Source organism: Sapajus apella, unplaced genomic scaffold (assembly GCF_009761245.1).
Source record: "Sapajus apella isolate SASKATOON/1434 unplaced genomic scaffold, GSC_monkey_1.0 scaffold51, whole genome shotgun sequence".
Lineage (NCBI taxonomy): Eukaryota > Metazoa > Chordata > Mammalia > Primates > Cebidae > Sapajus > Sapajus apella.
Window position 1 is genome coordinate 3623479 of NW_022436991.1, and position 16794 is coordinate 3640272.

Below are 16794 nucleotides of genomic sequence, written 5' to 3' on the forward strand. Positions count from 1 at the left end.
GGGATGCGGTGGGGGGAGGGGTTCCATGTTCATTCTTTCCCTACTCGGTTTTGCTCTCAAGACCCAGAAGTTCCCGGTCATTTCTGGGTACGGTTTATGCCGGATCGTCCGACTTTGAGAACCTGTGATCCCGTTTCCAGGGATTTCTGGGTTTCACGCAGGTGCGTCGGAGTTTCCGAGTCACGCCCAGCCCAGCACTTCACCTGCCTCTGTCCTTGGTGGGGCGTCTTCCTGCTTCCCTCGGCCCGGCCTGGCAACAATGTGGCTGCTCGCTACGCTTGTCCTGCGAGGGAGGGCTTGGCTGTCCCACTCCACAGATGCAGAGCCTGAGGCTTGGATGGACAGCCACCTACCCAACAGGGAAGAGATGCAGAATGTGGACCACATCCGGCAGGGGTGGGGAGGGGACACTCCTGATGGGGCCGACTGCCCCTGAGCAGTTATTCTCAGTTCTCCAGTTAGTATGAGCCTCGAGCCCTGACAACCTGTTAGGAACCTGGGGATGGGAGGGAATCTAGCTTCAGGAGGAAGGAGAGGGAGGGGCTCCAGCCACCACACCCCCGGCAAGCAGCTGTGCCCGGATGAGGGGTCACCGGCTGGGAACCTTTCCCTGTGTCAGGCCACTGCCTCCTGCCACAGCCCCCAGGAGCAGCACACTACATTCTTGGTAACTTTGTTTCTTTTATTGCCAAGTTTGAATTTACAAGGAAGTTCCAGTTTTAATTTCCACCCCTGTGTTCTGTACCCACGAAACATGAGTCACGCTGGCGAAAGCAGGTACTTCCCTAGAGCCGTCCCGAGGTTCAGAGGCATCGAGGTTTTCCAACCATTGCTCCTCGCTGGGACAAAAATTATTTACATATTTTGAGCTCAAGGAAACGTAAGGAATTCGTACAGTGTATGCCCAATGTCAAGATGACTACATTAAATGTTTCAGATTTACTTTGTCTAGACAAGAAGATCAAAATCAGTTTACCCCATGCCTTTTTCAAAAACTGGGCATCTCAGAGGCCTTAGAGGAATCTAGCACGCATCTGGCAGGGCTGCGTTTCTTGACCTGCTCTTTGGGTTGCTTGTGAACTCACGTGTCTGAGTGGTGGGAGGCTGCTGAGGCTCTGGGAGAAGAACCAGGCTGGGAAGGTAGCTGCTCATGGGGGCCCCTCCTCCCAACTCCATGCCACAGCGGAGGCTGGCCCTTCCTGCCCGGGGGAGTGCCTGAGCTGGCCTCATCTGACCTGCTGGGACAGGCACTTCCAATGTCCAGAAAGGGACGAGCACATCTCCATAGCAACTTTCAAAGCCAAGGTTTGGGAGTTCCTGGAGCCAGCCGTGCTCCCTGACTTGGCAAACGTAGCTGGATGGTGCATGGGGGAAGGGTGGACCAGGGCCTGATGGGTCTGTCGGGGCTGACCTCAGACATCTGAGGCTATGACCTGAGTGTCAGAAGCCCCAGCCCCCGCTGTGGGCCCTCCCAGACTCTTGGCTCTTCCCCTGGCTGCCGGGTGCCAGGGATCCAGCATGTCCTGTCTGGACTGGCCTGTCTGGGAGCGCCCCAGCGATTACGTTTGCAGGAAGCTCCTGAAGACACAGCTGTGTCCACTGCCACTGAGACCTGCGTGAGGTGGGCAAAACGGCTGGTGGGCTCCAGTGGGCTCCCAGACCTCCTACATAAGCAAAGCTTCTGGGAGCCCTGGTTATCGGAAATCCCCACCCTACAGACCTGGAGGTCTCTCCCCCAGAGGCAAGTCATCATCTACAGCTGAAAGAGGCCCGGAGAGTGACCCTTCGAGCCCTCACAGGGGACTGTCCTGTCCTTGGCCAGGGACGCAGGGTAGAAGCCCTGTCCCAAGCAGTGTCTTATTTTCCCCTGGTCCTCCTGGGCATGCTGTCCGGCCCTGGCCAAGACCTCTCCCTTCCGGTACTCAGTGGTCACCAGCTGACGGCAGGCTGGTGGCCCACCGATGTGGCGTGGAGTGAGGTGCAGGCTGTTCCTTCTGGTCACGCCTTGGGTGGGGCAGCCACTTGCCTTCTCTAGTTTCTCCTGCCCCAAAGACGGAGTCATTTCAAAACCAGAAGTGTGCGTCTCGGGGGCTGGCCAACTCCAGCCAGGGCCAACCCGATCCTCCCCACCCCTCTTGCTCTTACAAAAATCAAGTAACAGACAGGCAGCCTGCAGGGCATGGGGTGCCCCGTCTCCTGATACTGTGGTCCTTCTCCCCATGATGGTCTTCCCCTATCCTGGTCTGTCTTCCTTCTCTTTGCAGGACTCTGTAGATGGCCATGGTGGTCGCGGCTTGTCTTTCCTTGAGGTTTCTGCCCAGGGGCCCTTTCTTAGCGACGTCTTTTCTCTATTGAAGCAAAGGTCCTTGTGCCTGCAGCCGTGAAAGCTGGGTGGACACAGCTACCCGGAGGGCTTCTGATGACTGAGACCTGTCCCCATGGGTGCCACTCCCCCTCCTCAGCAGGACTGTGTTTCCTTCAGGAGGTTGAAAACTGCCCTTGGCAGGCCTTGCTAGGACAGCTGGCTTGGCCGAGGACAGGGACTGTGTTCCTCTAAAAGGCAGGTGGCAAGATCTCAGTGCGTCTCCCGAGGCTACGCCACGGCCAGGCTCCGGCAGACATCTAACATTCCTGCGTATGGCACATCTGCAGGTCTGGAGGAAAGCCGCAGAAGGTCTCATCCGTGATCAGAGAGGTGAGGGGCTGCTGGCCTTGGAAGATCTGGGGAGGGTGAACCGCGGCCCGGGCTGTGAGTGCTGTGTCGTGCTCCCAAGCTGGCTGAGTAGAAAGGAACATCTTGCGTGCTGGGTCTGATGCATCCAGGTCCTTGCCTGCGTACACCCAGCCAGAATTGGGGAGGAAACCATGGGGTTTTAATTTTCAGACCAGGAGGAGTAGCAGAGAGGGAGAGTGACAGACTCAGAGCTCTGGGGACACCATGCCCTTGCAGCTGGGGCGGGAACTGGCTCTGGGCCATCTCTCGGCGCACATGGGCAGACGCAATTTGAGTGGCAGGTGATGCTGAGGGCGGCTTGTTTTGATTTTCATCATTGCCACAGGGTCCGGAGTCCTCACGGTCCCAAGCGGTCCTTTCTTAGAGGTGGCAACACTGAAGAAGATGCTGGAAGCCGTCTCTGTTTGGTTTTGGTGAAGAGAAATGAGGAAGCATCCTGAGTGGGGAGCTGGCTACATTCTCCCCTTTCCTGGAGAAATCTTTCCACAATGGGAGGCCTCTTGGCTGCTACGGCAGGAAAGCTCTCAGCCCTCTCAGCTCTGTGTGTACCTGAGAATATGTGTATCTCCCTTGTTTTTGTTTAAAAAATAATCTAAACATTCCAGGAAGGTACTTTATCATTCCACAGGCTTGCAGAGTTAGTGAGTAACAAAGAAATAAGAATCACTTAAATAAATAGAAACAGCCACACTAAGAACTTTAAAACAAAACATCGGGAAAGGTCCAGTGTAAATGATAATGAAATTTTCACTGTATTCTTACACTTTTAACAGGACATCAAATCTTACTGTTGATGTTTTTGGACTTTTTTTTTTTAAATAGAAGTTTTAAAAATAAACGTTCACCTGCTGCCAAAAGCGGAAATAAATATCCAAAGGAGAAGTTTATCTAAGTCTGCTTTGCCACAAATTTCTACCTACAGTGACTTGGTCCAGTTCTTCTGCGCACACTGGGGCTGGTGACAGAGAAGCCACGTGGAGGAAGGAAGAGGGGCCGGTGGCTCCTGCCACCTGGGGCTCAGAGACACGGAGCCCAGGCAGCTCCCTGAGGTGGCCGGTGCAGTCATCTCCATTCGTCGGGATGTCTCCACGGGTCCCAGCCTGCACGTGAAGAGACACAAAGTGAAAAAGAAATGGAAGGGCAACATGGCCTTCTTCCCATTCAAGGGAGTGCAGGGATAGGTGGCTGAGACGGCTGCTGGGGGCTGCAGAGAACTGTGGGTGCTTCCAGTGTGTCTCGCCAGTCAGCGGCACTGGGGGTCCCTACCAGCGGGGCCACACACACAAAGGGAGGTCCTGGCGCTGACTCAGTCCTCGGTGGGGCCCACAGGCTCGGCACATGCAGCCTCTTCGCCCAGGGGGTCCGTGCAGGTGGCAGCCGGTGTAGGCAGCGGGGGAATGCCGGTGAGGCTGCGGAGGCTGTGGGGGTCGACGGGGGGGACGAGGGTCAGAGACTCGACGCTCAGCGTGTCGGCCGTGTCCTCGCAGAGCAGGGAGATGGTGGGCTGCTGGGCAGGGACGAGGCTCGGGGACAGGCTGGCTGTCTCCACGGCTGCGCTCCTGGCCACGTTCTTGCTGGGCCTGGAGTCTACTTCCGTTTCGCTGGCGATCACCAACTGATCAGGAAGGTGAGGTTGAGGCAGTTCTGGAGTCGTGGGGGCATCTGGATCGGGGGAGAAAAACCGAAAACACACTGAGCTCTTGAGACACCCCTCATGCTATGCCCTCTGCTCCTGTCCTGAACTGTGGCCCTGGAGAGCTGGGTGGGAGGTGGCTGGCTGGCGTGAGGGCTCAGCATGGCTCCTCCCACTCCTTCTGGGGACACAGAACCTGCGAAACCCAGTCTGACCTAGGCCTGGGGTGCGACAGGGCCCAGGGTTATCCTGACTTGTGATATGAGGGGAAAATTCAGGGCCTATGCAAAATCAGCACGTGGATCAAAAAACAGTTCCCAGGTGCAGGGACCGGGCTGACAGGCTTTATGTGCGGGCAAATCTCAGACCTGTCTGATAAGAAATACTTGTTTAGAAAGTAAATGGGCTTGGGTGTGCTTGTATCGTCAGGCCATTTCCAGAGCATACATTTGATGACATTTACCCAAGAGGGAACCCACTGCAATATTGGAAAAAAAAAAAAAAAAAAAAAAAAAAAGGAAATTCTGTAGAACTTTTCAGTTTGCAAAACCAAAACAAAACCTTGGCCTGTCTTCTCCTCCTCCTCCTCAAAGTGCTGAGCTAGCACCCAAAAAGGGGCTGCTGTGGTTACTCAGGCCATTACTGTCCCAAACTTCCTGAAGGGGGCCACTGAGAAACCACACCAGGACGAAGGCAGTTATTCTTGCAGCAGCAATTTTTTTCTCGGTGCTTTTTTTTTTTTTGAGGAAGAGTCTCACTCTGTTACCCAGGCTGGAGTGCAGTGGCATGATCTTGGCTCACTGCAACCTCCACCTCCCGGGGTCAAGTGATTCTCATGCCTCAGCCCCCAGGGTCAAGTGATTCTCATGCCTCAGCCTCCGAGTAGCTGGGATTATAGGCGCATGCCACCATACCCGGCTAATTTTTGTATTTTTAGTAGAGACGGAGATTTGCAACATTGGCCAGGCTGGTCTCAAACTCCCGACCTCAAGAGAGTCGCCCACCTCGGCCTCCCAAAGTGCTGGGATTATAGGCGTGAGCCACTGGGCCCGGCCCTTGGTGCTTTTCAAAATCCTACAGACACATGCTGGCTCATTTGCCTTCCAGTGATGAGTCTGCCTGGACAGAAACACCAGATACAGCTGAAATTCACTGTGGAAAACACCTTCCAGCACTTCAGATGGCAGGTGTTTAAAAACACTGAGAGGAAGACAGTGGGCGTCCCGCTTGGAGAGCAAATTCTCATTTGCACAGAGCTGGGGGTCACCGGCCATGGCAAGAGGTGCCGCCCACGCTCTATGGAGCTAAGAGTCTGACAGCACCCTGGGGCTTGGGAAGGATGGCAGACTTTTTTGTTGTTGTTGTTCAATGTGATTTCAGTTTAGTTTTTAATTTTCTCTTTTAAGTCAGGCCAAAATAAAACAGAACAGCAAACGGAACATAAAGCAAAAGAATGGAAAAACGAACGAAATAAAAGCAGGCAGTGCGCAGAAAGCGAAGAAGGGGAGGAAAAGAGCCCCCATCATGGAGCGACAGCACAAGAGACAGACTGGATCTGAAAGCCACACCAGCATTTCTTCCCACAAGACTCTGGGCAAGATGAACTCTAAAAGGTCCCAATTCATCTCATTTCTTTTGTTTTTTTCAGACAGGGTCTCACTCTGTCACCCAGACTGGAGTGTAGTGGCATGATCATAGCTCACTGCAGCCTCAACCTGCTGGGCTCAAGTGATCCTCTTGCCTCAGCCTCCTGAGTAGCTGGGACTACAGGCCTGTACCACCACACCTGGCTAATTTTTAAATTTTTTTGTAGAGGGAGGGTCTCATTATGTTGCCCAGGCTGATATGGAACTCCTGGGCATAAGCAATCCTTCTGCCTTGGCCTCTCAAAGTGCTGGGTTGTGCACAGGTGTGAGCCACCTTGCCCAGCCCAATTAATGTATTTCTAAGACCTTTTTAAAAAAGAGAGAAGATTCAGAGGAAACACTGCATGAGGCTTTGGGTCTGCCCTCACTCTGGGAGGGTGGCAATGGGGATCAGTAAGCACTAGTGGAAAAAGTGATTTGAGGTGTGATCTAAGCCCAGAAATGCTGAGTAAACTACGTGTGAATTCTGGTTTCTTTGAATTTCAACTAATTTGCTCCACTCAGTAAGGATGCCTCGTGCTGCTGGGCTGGTTTCAGCTGAGGCGTGTGCCCTGACCTAGCACGATCTGCCTGCTGTTTCTTAGAACCTGTGGTTCTCTGAGCAGGGCTTACCTGCTCTAGTGGCCTCTGCCCTTGCTTCAAATGGGCATGAGCGGATCTATGACGAACTCTCACACATGTGGATCCACACATAAGTTTCACTGCGGAGGAGGCGGTTTAGAAATGACTAATTCCGCAAATGGCACTGCCCTACCATCTGGAGACAGGGTGGCCAAGTGTTTCCCTCATGTTGTCTTAACATTTCTATCAAGTGTTTTCCCTCTTTGCTCAAGTGTGCATTTGCATGCAGATATTCAAAAAAGCTGGCAAACTTCTTTCCCTGCTCCTTAATGGGGTATTTGGTGATTAGAATAATCAGGAATGTGGAAACATTTCAGGCAAATATATCAAAAAGAGCAAACCAACTAACAATAGCATGTGCACAGAGCTGATTTCTTCTTCAGGAAAAAGACCAACAATTTTTATTAAAGGGGTTGGTTTTTCCCCTAAAAGTAACCTCTTTTTAATTGGAAAAAAAGAACCTCTTCTTACCAATCACCTACGACATGGCCTTGTTGTTTAACTAAGAAGTGCTTCCTGAACTTGATCTACAAATGTATCCAACCAAGGGAGGTGAAAAAGGAGAACTCTGCCAGGTTTTCACCGAGGGGAAACATGTTTTTTTCCCAAGTGAGAACATGTTTTTTTCTGGTCAAGTGTTGAGCTGCAGAAGTGACTGGTGAAGCCTTGCTTTGTGCCTGCTGGTGCTTTTGGACTACAGAGGCACACGTTGAGGCCAGGCCCAGGAAATGAGGGGTTTGGAGAAAAGTCTGACTTCCTGGCCATGGCTGAGGAGGCAGAGCCGAGGGGGGAATGGGATGTTCAGGAAGGCCACATTTCCACAAGCAGTGGACAGACTTCCCAGGGCCGTGGCCTGTGAGAATGCCAAGGCAGCAGGTCTCCCATGTGCCTAGCCGGCACCTCAGAAGCTCATCTGCAGGTCTGGGGCGGGGCCTCAACACATCCTGGTCAAGCAAATGGTGATTTCCAGCAAAGGGCTGGGAAAGGTGGGGCTGAGTGTTGTGAGGAAGAAAAGGTTGGTACTTGTAGAACAAGCGGAGGGCAAAGCTCACAGAGAATAAGCTTTCAACACAAAAGAAGGCAGAAGGTTCCCAGCGAACAAGTGCATCAGAAGCCAGAGAAGCATCACGGCAGGGAGGAAGCAGAGGGGGCCCAAAAGCGAGCCAGGCTGCTGGGTGGTGGCCCACGGACAAGCCTCACCGCTGTGTGGGCGCTACTCAGAAAGGGAGACGGTGGGGTGACATCCATCTGTGCATCTATGAGGGAAATGGCTCTTGGCCTCTGGCCGGAATGAGACTGAATTTGTCACTGATCTTTGAGCAAGGCCAGGGGGAGAAGGGAAAAGAAAAAAGAAACAAGGAGACTTCTTGGTTGCGTTTTACAAATTCTCACTTCGCCAGCCAACTGCCGCCCAACCCTCGTGGCCTAAACTGGGGGGACCCCTGGGGGACTTGGCGGGAGCATCTGCTTCTGACCCGGCCGAGTCTGATGCTGGTGCACACTTCATAGGGAAGGGCAGCGTTTCGCGGCTGCACACGCCTGGCTCAGAAGGACCGCCATGAAGGTCAAGGGCAGGGGATCTGGTCTTCAGATGAGGTGAGGCCAGAAAGGGAGCAGGGAGAGCCACCTTTGGGGGAAACTGAGGAAGTGCCGCCTTGGCAAATGGCTCTGTGCTCAGACCCAGCTTGGCCCACCTTGCCAGCACGGACCCTGCCGACTGTGGAAACGCAGCGTGGCGAGTGGACGTCGCGGCCCGAGCGGCTCACAGGGGAGACCTGCCTGAATTGACTGTGCGTGAGGTGCCGTGGCAGCCGCCGTTCGGAGCACTAAACCCAGTGGCCGCCATGACTGTCGGCCTCCGACAGGCTGAACACTCGCCGGCGTCCTTTCCTGCCACTCCTGACTAGAGGGAAAACACAGCGACAGATCATAGAAAGCCTTTTACAATGGACGGCAGAGGCAACATGGAGAGAGGGGACACAGAGCAGTAGCGGACGCTGAGCACTGATGAGGGGCGAGGGTCGTGGCCACCAGTGCGTGGGGCACTGGCCCTCCATGCAGAGAAGACACCCCCTATACCACCCCCAGGATGAGGCAGGGTCGGGATCGCTCAGAACCAAACTGTTCACTCGTGCGGCTGAATCGGGGTAGGGACAGAGAGGTGGGGTCCTGTTAGAAAGGAAAGATGGGTTCATCCACATCTGGTCTTGGTCGGAAGCCATGGGGAAGGAAGAACAGAATCACCTGTCAGTTTTAGACGTGGCCCAGGAGTTAGGACACGAAAACCCTGCATCCCCAGGACAGCGTGAGGAGGGCAGGGTGTGTGGCTGGAGAACTGGCATCCAACCAGCTAAGTGAATCAAGCAGATTTCTGACCCCATGCGCGGAGGTTCCTGGTGTCACACGCTCACGCCAACAGCACAGCACTGGGTCCTGGGAAAGTTCAGATTCTCGAGGCATTCCACGAGCCTCTCCCTCAGCCACCTCCCTGGGCAGCAACCTGGTGACCCATGCCTTTGAAAACCAAGACTGAACCACAGCAGGAAAGCTGAGACCAGTCGCCAGGTGGTCCAGCAGTGCTTCTAATTGGCTGAAACAAAAAACGTCAGGAGCATCTCACTGCGAAGGGAGGAACCACACTCTCAGAGATGAAGACAGGTGAGCGCACAGCTTGAAAGTGACACCATAGAGCACTACACTGTGAAGGTCCTTAGATGCCACTGGACTACACACTGAAAAACGGTGAAAATGGTAAAGTTTGTTAGGCATATGTTACCACAATAAAAAAGGATGATGCCACAGAGAAAACAGGAGAAAAAGGAATACTTCTTACTTGGGGTTTCTGTCCTTAAAACTCCAGTGACACAGTGGTTACCAAGGTCAGTGGCATGTGGGTGGGTTTTGGGCCATCTGACTCTCAGTTGGCGCAAAGGGAGGTGTGTTGGGGTGAATGGGGGTTAATTCGGACCAGGCACAGGGGTGAGTCCGGATGGGAGGGAAGGTGGGGAGGCTTTGTGCACTGGGGCGCCGACAGCAGCCAGACCATCTTTCTTTCTATGAAACCCCAGGGGACAATCAGGAGGCCATAGCTCATAACCCAATGTGGTTTTGTTTGCTTTGAGACAGAGTCTCACTCTGTTGCCGAGGCTGGAGTGCAGCGGTGCGATCTCGGCTCACTGCAACCTTGGCTTTGTGGGTTCATGCCTCAGCCTCCTGAGTAGCTGAGATCACAGGTGCCTGCCACCCTCCCTTCAATCTGGAGCCAGCACTGAAACAGCCACTCCAGGGCACCCATGGCTCTGCCTCTGGTATGCGAAGGAGGCTCAGAAGCAGGTGTTACATGCAGAAGGAACCAGAGAGCCAGCAACCCCTCAGGGCTGTCCCCTGTCCCCTTTCCCTTTCTGGATGAGAGGCCCTTGCCTGTGCTGGTCCTGAAGCTACTGCTAGGCCATAGGCTGTGGCCGTGACGAGCTTGGATGGGGACTTCCTCAAAGGTGCCCTCCCCCTGCCCATGGCCTGTCTGCATTTGGGAAGACAGAATGTACAGGCAGACCCCAGGGAGATGGGCAAAAGGAATCCACTGGTCTCCAAGAGATTGTGGTTTTGGGCCCTGGTGGACTCACGTGACACCCAAAGGACCAGGGCCTAGCCAACCCCTTGCCCCCCAGCTGTCAACTCCAGCAATACCACCTCTGGGAGCCTCCTGCAGCTGTTCTGCATCGGCCGTCGGGGCCTGTTGCACCTTTCCTTTGTCACTGTTTGTAACTATATATCCGTCTGGGTGGCTACCTGATGGGCCTCAGCCACCCCACCTGCCTGCAAGATCACAGTTTTTGCCACACTGCATCCTGAATGCTGCGCATAACAGGGACTTATCCTAATCATCCTTATCCTGCTTGCTTAGAAAAAGATACTTCAGGCGGACAGGGACTGGGGTGCCCAAACCCAGGAAAGACAAGATCCAGGGAGATGAGCCACTAAGAGAATGGAAGGCCACGTGTGGGCTGGGTGGGCAGAAAGCCCTCGTAGATCAGGTCTCAAGTCCACAAAACCAAGAGGACAGTGTAAGCCTAACCCTGGGAGCCAGCCTGAAGTCCCCGTGGGAAGCTGAGCACGTGTATTTGGGATAAACGGGGCGTTTTCAAACCTAGGCAGGAAGCCTAAGGTCCTCTGAGCTGGACACAGGGTAGAGGCAGAAAACCCAATTTAGCATTAGCCGGTTTCACTGCCTCATGTGGGATGAACCCACGTGGGCCCACTGGGGTCCATTTTGCTGCTGATATGAGGAAAGCACCGGGCCTTCCTCCCACAGGGGTGCACACCACCCAGCCTTCTGTTGGCTGGGGCCGCACATGTTACCAGGCCTTCATGAGTAGGGCCGTGACTTTTCATGTGGGCCCTAGAGCAGCCATGAACGTTAGAAGGAGGAATGCACTTTGTGGGCTGCCTCCAACCAGGATCCAGACGGGGGCCCGGGTCTCCGGGACACCTTGGAGGTGCCTGAGACAGTCTTGGGAACTGCATTGGATATTCTGCTAGCTGTTTCAGAAGGTGGAACGTGGGCTTTAGGGTTGCCAAGGCTAGGCTTCAGATCTTGGCTCCTCTGCTGGCTAGCTGCATCCTCTGGGCCAAGTTGCACTGCCTTTCTGGGCCCCTGTGTTTTCTACTGTAGAGTGTGAGGTGGAGTGTGGCAGGATTTGACAAGGGGACATCTATGAAGTGCTTACAAGCATGGTGTATGGCACAGGTGGGCGCAACTTCAGGAGGAGTGTCTACTGGGATGCCACACAGCAGGTGCACAGAGAGGGCCCTGTGGTGGCTACAGCAGGAGCCCACGTGCCTGGGCCACAACAACTGTCAAAATAGCGCAGAGAGCACTCCCAGCTTTTAACACCCTTGAACAATTCAAGTGTTCAAAACCACATGCCAGAGCCATGGAAAACTGGGTTTGTCTCATCACCTGGGAGATGGCATGTCTCGTGCAATTTCCCAGCCAAGCACCTGGACATGCAAAGTGTGCTTTCAACGGCAAAGGCGGGCCAGGCATGATGGTCATGCCTGTAATCCCAGCACTCTGGGAGGCTGAGACGGGCAGATCACTTGGGGTCAGGAGTTCGAGACCAGCCTGGCCAACATGGTGAAACCCCATCTCTACTAAAAATACAAAAATTAGCTGGGCATGGTGGTGCACACATGTAATCCCAGCTACTTGGAAGCCTGGGCAACAGAGCAAGACTCCGTCTCAAAAACAAACAAACAAAAAAACCAAAAAACAAATCAACGGCAACAAAGCCACTGGGGTTTGCTAGTTCTGACTTCCGAGGGTCTGGCAGTTGCTCTCTACAAGACGGAGCTTCCTGGACTCTGGGAGTCTTCAGAATCACAGGGACAGGAATGCTTCTGACTTAGCACTGTGCCCTCAAAAACCACTCTGCGGACAAGCTGCCCCTTGGGGGTGCTGCAGCTGGCTTCTGCTGTCCAGGCTGAAGGCAGTGGGCAATTAGGATGAATGGGCTTGGAGGAGAGGCCCTAGCTCACCCTGCTGCCGGGCTGGCCCTCCAAGGATGTCATCTCTTGTGAATGAGGGCCAGACCCCCAGCTGGTGGAAAGTTGGGTGAGCGAGCCGCACAGGGCGACCTTCCCTCATCAAAGGCTTGAATGCTGGGCCATACTCTGAGTAGATGTCGAATCAGGCAACTGGCAGAAAGGCTCCCATCCCAACAGAACTGTCTCCCTTCTCCTGTTCTTGGCTTTCTCTCCTGCGTGGCTTAGTGGAATAGCAGGCAGATGTTGTAGCCATCTGGTTAGATCCACCCCTACAGGGAACATGGGAAGCCCATATGCTTTGTTTTGGGTGGACTGGGAGGGAGACTGCACACTGGCCTGGAAGTCTGGCCTCAAGGCAGGGAGGAGCTTGTGGGCTCTGATGCACTCTCCTGCCAGGGATCAATAGCTGCATCCCGAGGCATTGGTAAGAGTAAAGCCCAGGCTGCCCGCTGGGCCAGGCCCTTCAACAAGAGGTGAGTTATCTCAGTGTCTGCAGAGCTGGACAGGCAGGCTGGGCCTCAGGCTTTTACTGTCAAGCTACATAAAGAATGGGGATCTACACACTTGTCTCCGCAGGCCTGCTGCGGACACACCAAATGGGAGCAGACACCTCGGAGGTCCTGACTCTCACTTAGCAAATGGAACTGCCTGGCCACCTGACAACCAGGCTAACAGCCACTGGATTTCTGAGATAAGAAGACACAGCACTGGCACTATGCAGGGGATGGTGGGGGTAGGGACAAAGGGGCTGAGGGAGGCCCAGAGAAAAGACTAGCACACGCCACAGACACCAGCCTCTGGAAAAGTGCAGAGCTGACGCCTCAGGGGTCACGTTCACGTGGGCATCCATATACAGAGGCCCATTTTTGATAGTGTGGGTCTTTGCTGGTTTTAACTTTAGGCAAAGAGGTGTATGCCTCTTTGTTCACTTAGCTGTTGGCTGTGCGTCCTTAAAAATGACAGAAAGGTGACTATAGCTACACGGGAAAGGGAGCTGTCATCCCCAGTGCAATGGTGAATATATGTGCTGGGGTGTCCATGCAGACAGAGAAGCGTGCACGCACAGGCAGGAGGTGGATGTGCACACAGGCACATGAACACACAACCTTGCATGCCTATCCCTGAGCAAGCATGAGACGGGGATCAAGAGGGCTACTGAGGGTGCACCTTGGCTCCTGGAAGAGGCTTTGCTGGAATTTCCCAGCTACGAGCCTGGCAACAGCAGTGGCATCTGCTTAAATGTGTAGCCAACATTAAATTGGGCTTAGAAACAGCTCAGAAGGGGTGGTCATGTCCTGGAGCAGGTGCCGAGTGGAAGAGGGACTCAGTGAGGTGGCTGTGGGGTGACCTTCCTGCCTGGGCCTCGTAAAGTCAAGAGGAAATGGAAGCAACACTGTGTGTGTATGGGATGGACACAGGCGAGATGAGGTGCTCTGAGCCAGAGATATGAACTGGAAATGCAAAATGTGGAAGTGCCTGAGAGCGAGGTGTAGGTGCCCGGGGAGACCTTGGCTCCTGGTACTGAAAGGATGGGGACCAAGGGCCCTCGACCTCCCTGGTTCTGCAGTGGCCTACGTCCTGTCATGATGCATCATCCATAAATTAATGAAAGTCGGGCCAGGTGCCCCTGAAATACGATGAGTGAGGGCTCTGGAGGGGACCCTGCAGGAACAGTGAAGGACACTGAGGGTCCCCAATCAGAAGTGCAGGCAGTTGGCATAATCCCCTAGACCCATGGCAGGGGGATGCTGCCGGGCCATGAAGCATCTTGCTGGCTTAAGGCCATGGACGCCCCTCCCTGCTCCTCTGGCTACAATGTGGGGCCACGTCGTTCCAGAGGCCTGGTATCTGTACTCCCCACAACTTGCGCAGGGAAGAGCTCACGGCAGCGGAGAATGAGGAGCAGGGGCATGTCCCATTCTAGGCTGACTCCAGGGGCTCCCATTCACTCCTGGATTCCCTCTGTGCCATGTCTGAAGTGGAGTAAGTTGAAGGATGGCAAGATATGACTTTATCACATCCTACCAAAGTCTCCAACGGGTGGCAAAGTGCATGCCTACTCAGACAACTGGACCGCACGACATTTAAGGACAAAACTCGGATGTTATAGAGGCAAAAAAAATTAGCAGGAACACGATTCTTTTCCCAGACTGCAAACAATCACCTCAGGAAACCTAAGACTGTAGAGGTGACGATGGGGTTGGTTTAGGTGTGGCCCGCCTGCTGCCCATCAGCTCTGCAGTCAGTCGTGGCCTCGGTGGGGACCGGCCTGAAAAAGGAGCAATTCTTCCCCATCTGGGAGTTAACCCAGCTCGGGAGGGAACATCACGTTAAGACACCTCTAGAGGCTGCAGGTGTACATCACCTGAGCGGCAGCATCCTTCAGTGACCAGGAGGACCTGGAGGTCAGGGGTTTTGGTAATGGCAAGGATCACGGGGTTCCCCAAATGCCCCCCCATCACAGAATCACGTGGCCAATACCTGCGGGGCTCTGAGCTGTGGAGGGGGTAGAGGACGAGCTGGTGCCTCCCGAGTCGCAGTGGCTGGTGCTCCCACTGCCGCTGGGGCTCCCGCTGGCGGAGGGTGGTGACCTCGAGGACAGGGATGGGGAGCTGTGCTGGTTTATGCACTGGGCCACGGCGAAGCCTGCAAGACAAGGTACCAGGTGACTAAATGGAAGCAAAGAGCAGGCCTGGGGACCTCAATGTCACGCTTCCGCTGAGCAACCCAACCCCAGTCCCTTGCTCTGTTTGCTGGAACAGGCTGACCTCGCTGGCCGTGGGTCTGACCCAGTCACATTTGGAAGGTATTCAAGGAAAAGAGTATAACCAGCCACAGAGCTGAGAGTGGGGCCACGAGTCGTCAATCCAAGTGTCTGATGCTGGCTCGGCAGCTCGCCAGCTGTGTCCTTGAAGAGGGACATGCAGCCTCTCGTGGCAAATTCACCCAGGAATGCTACATGCCCTCATGGTAGAGTCTCGCGGTCTCTGCTGATGGTGCCCAAGGAAGGGCACCTGACTCACGCCCTGAAGTCACGTCCGGGCAGGAGGGGAGTGCCCTGGACCTTCTTTACAGAGAATCTGCTCTGCCCTTCAGGTTCTAGGAGAGCCAGGTTCAGGAACAACGAAAGCTCTGGTGAAGAGCTAGTGATGACGGTCTCAAATGGTCCTCAGCAACTCTGGGACCTGGAGGTGGGGTCTGCTGCACCTTTCTGTGGTAAACCGACACAGTGGGGATGGACGAGCCCCTCATCTTGGAGATACTCAGACCTGGGCGCAACCCTGCTTCCTGCAAGGACGCACCAGACACATGGATAGCTATCGTGTTTCTCTTGAGTCTCTAACAGCTACATCCAGGAGGTATATTACCTGCTCTGATGACCCCACTGTTGTGGGGATAAAATGAGGTAACTTTTGTCAAGCCCCAGCACAGGGTGTGGCACATGGTGAGAGCTCAGTATATCTGTTTGTTCTTTATGTTTTTCTGGGATAGGGTTTCACTCTGTTGCCCGGCCTGGAGTGCAGTGGTGTGACCTCAGCTCGCCACAGCCTTGAGCTCCCAGGCTCAAGTGATCTTCCTGCCTCAGCCTCCTGAGTTAGCTGGGACTACAGGCATGTGCCACCATGCCCAGCTAATTTTTTTTTTTTTGTAGAGATGGAGGGTCCCACTATATTGCCCAGGGTGGTCTTGAACTCCTGGACTCAAGTGATCCTCCTGCCTTGGCCTCCCAAAGTTCTGGGATTACAGGTGTGAGCCACCACACCTGGCCTGACGTGTTCTTTATGATAAGTCAAAATCCCTTTTATCCGGCCCAGGGGCCCCTCTTCTGGTGGACATGTGGTTTTCTGCAGGCTATGACTTCAGTCCCTAGGAGCTGGGCAGGACCCATGGTGATGGTGTTTGGTAGTACAGAAGCAGCCGCAAATTGGGGTGGAGATATGGTGGGGGGTGAGTCCTTCCAGCTGAGAGAGGGAATCTCAACCCTCTTGGTCATTCCCCCAGGCCTTGCCACTCCTCAAGTGAATGCATTCACGACAGCCAGCCCGGGACCTCATTCATATCACCTGCCCTGCTTGAACCTCACATGGTCCAGCTCTCCACTGACACTACTTCCAGAAGGCCCTTCAGGCTCTGACCTCACCTTTCTGGAAACTCAGAAAGGCAGCAGGGTGTTAGCAGGGTTGGCGTGCTGCAGCCTGCTGCCTGTTTGATAAGTAAAGTTTCACTGGAAGAAGCCACGGTCCTTTGTTTACACGGACCCCGGCTGCTTTCTCGATCAGAGTTGAGCAGTTGCCATAGTGACCACATGGCCTGCAAAGACTAAAAGGTTTTTTTAGAAGGCCACTCTCAGTGGCTCATGCCTGTAATCCCAGCATTTTGGGAGGCCGAGGCGGATGATTCATGAGGTCGGGAGTTCAAGACCAGCCTGGCCAACATGATAAAACTCCATCTCTACTAAAAATACAAAAAAAAAAAAAAAAAAAAAAATTAGCTGGGTATAGTAGCGGGCACCTGTAATCCCTAGCTATTTGGGAGGTTAAGGCAGGAGAATCATTTGAACCTGGGAGGTGGAGGTTGCAGTGAGCCAAGATCATGCCATTGCACTCCAGCTC

General features: G+C 54.1%; 1 protein-coding gene across 6 annotated transcripts in view; it reads right to left on the reverse strand.

Annotated features, from left to right (window-relative positions):
• Positions 1 to 664: 664 nt before the first annotated feature.
• The window catches only part of CLEC16A (C-type lectin domain containing 16A), a 223546-nt gene continuing 207416 nt past the window's right edge, over positions 665 to 16794 (reverse strand). For 3 of the 6 annotated variants that reach the window (XM_032242763.1, XM_032242761.1, XM_032242765.1), the window contains 2 exons: positions 14663 to 14827; positions 665 to 4396 (listed from right to left, as the gene is read on the reverse strand). In XM_032242763.1, coding sequence (XP_032098654.1) covers positions 4041 to 4396; positions 14663 to 14827 — 521 coding nt within the window. In that variant the 3' untranslated portion in view covers positions 665 to 4040. Of the gene's footprint in view, positions 4397 to 8413; positions 8538 to 14662; positions 14828 to 16794 lie in introns of all 6 variants that reach the window. The other 3 variants (XM_032242762.1, XM_032242768.1, XM_032242766.1) reach the window with 2 other exon arrangements.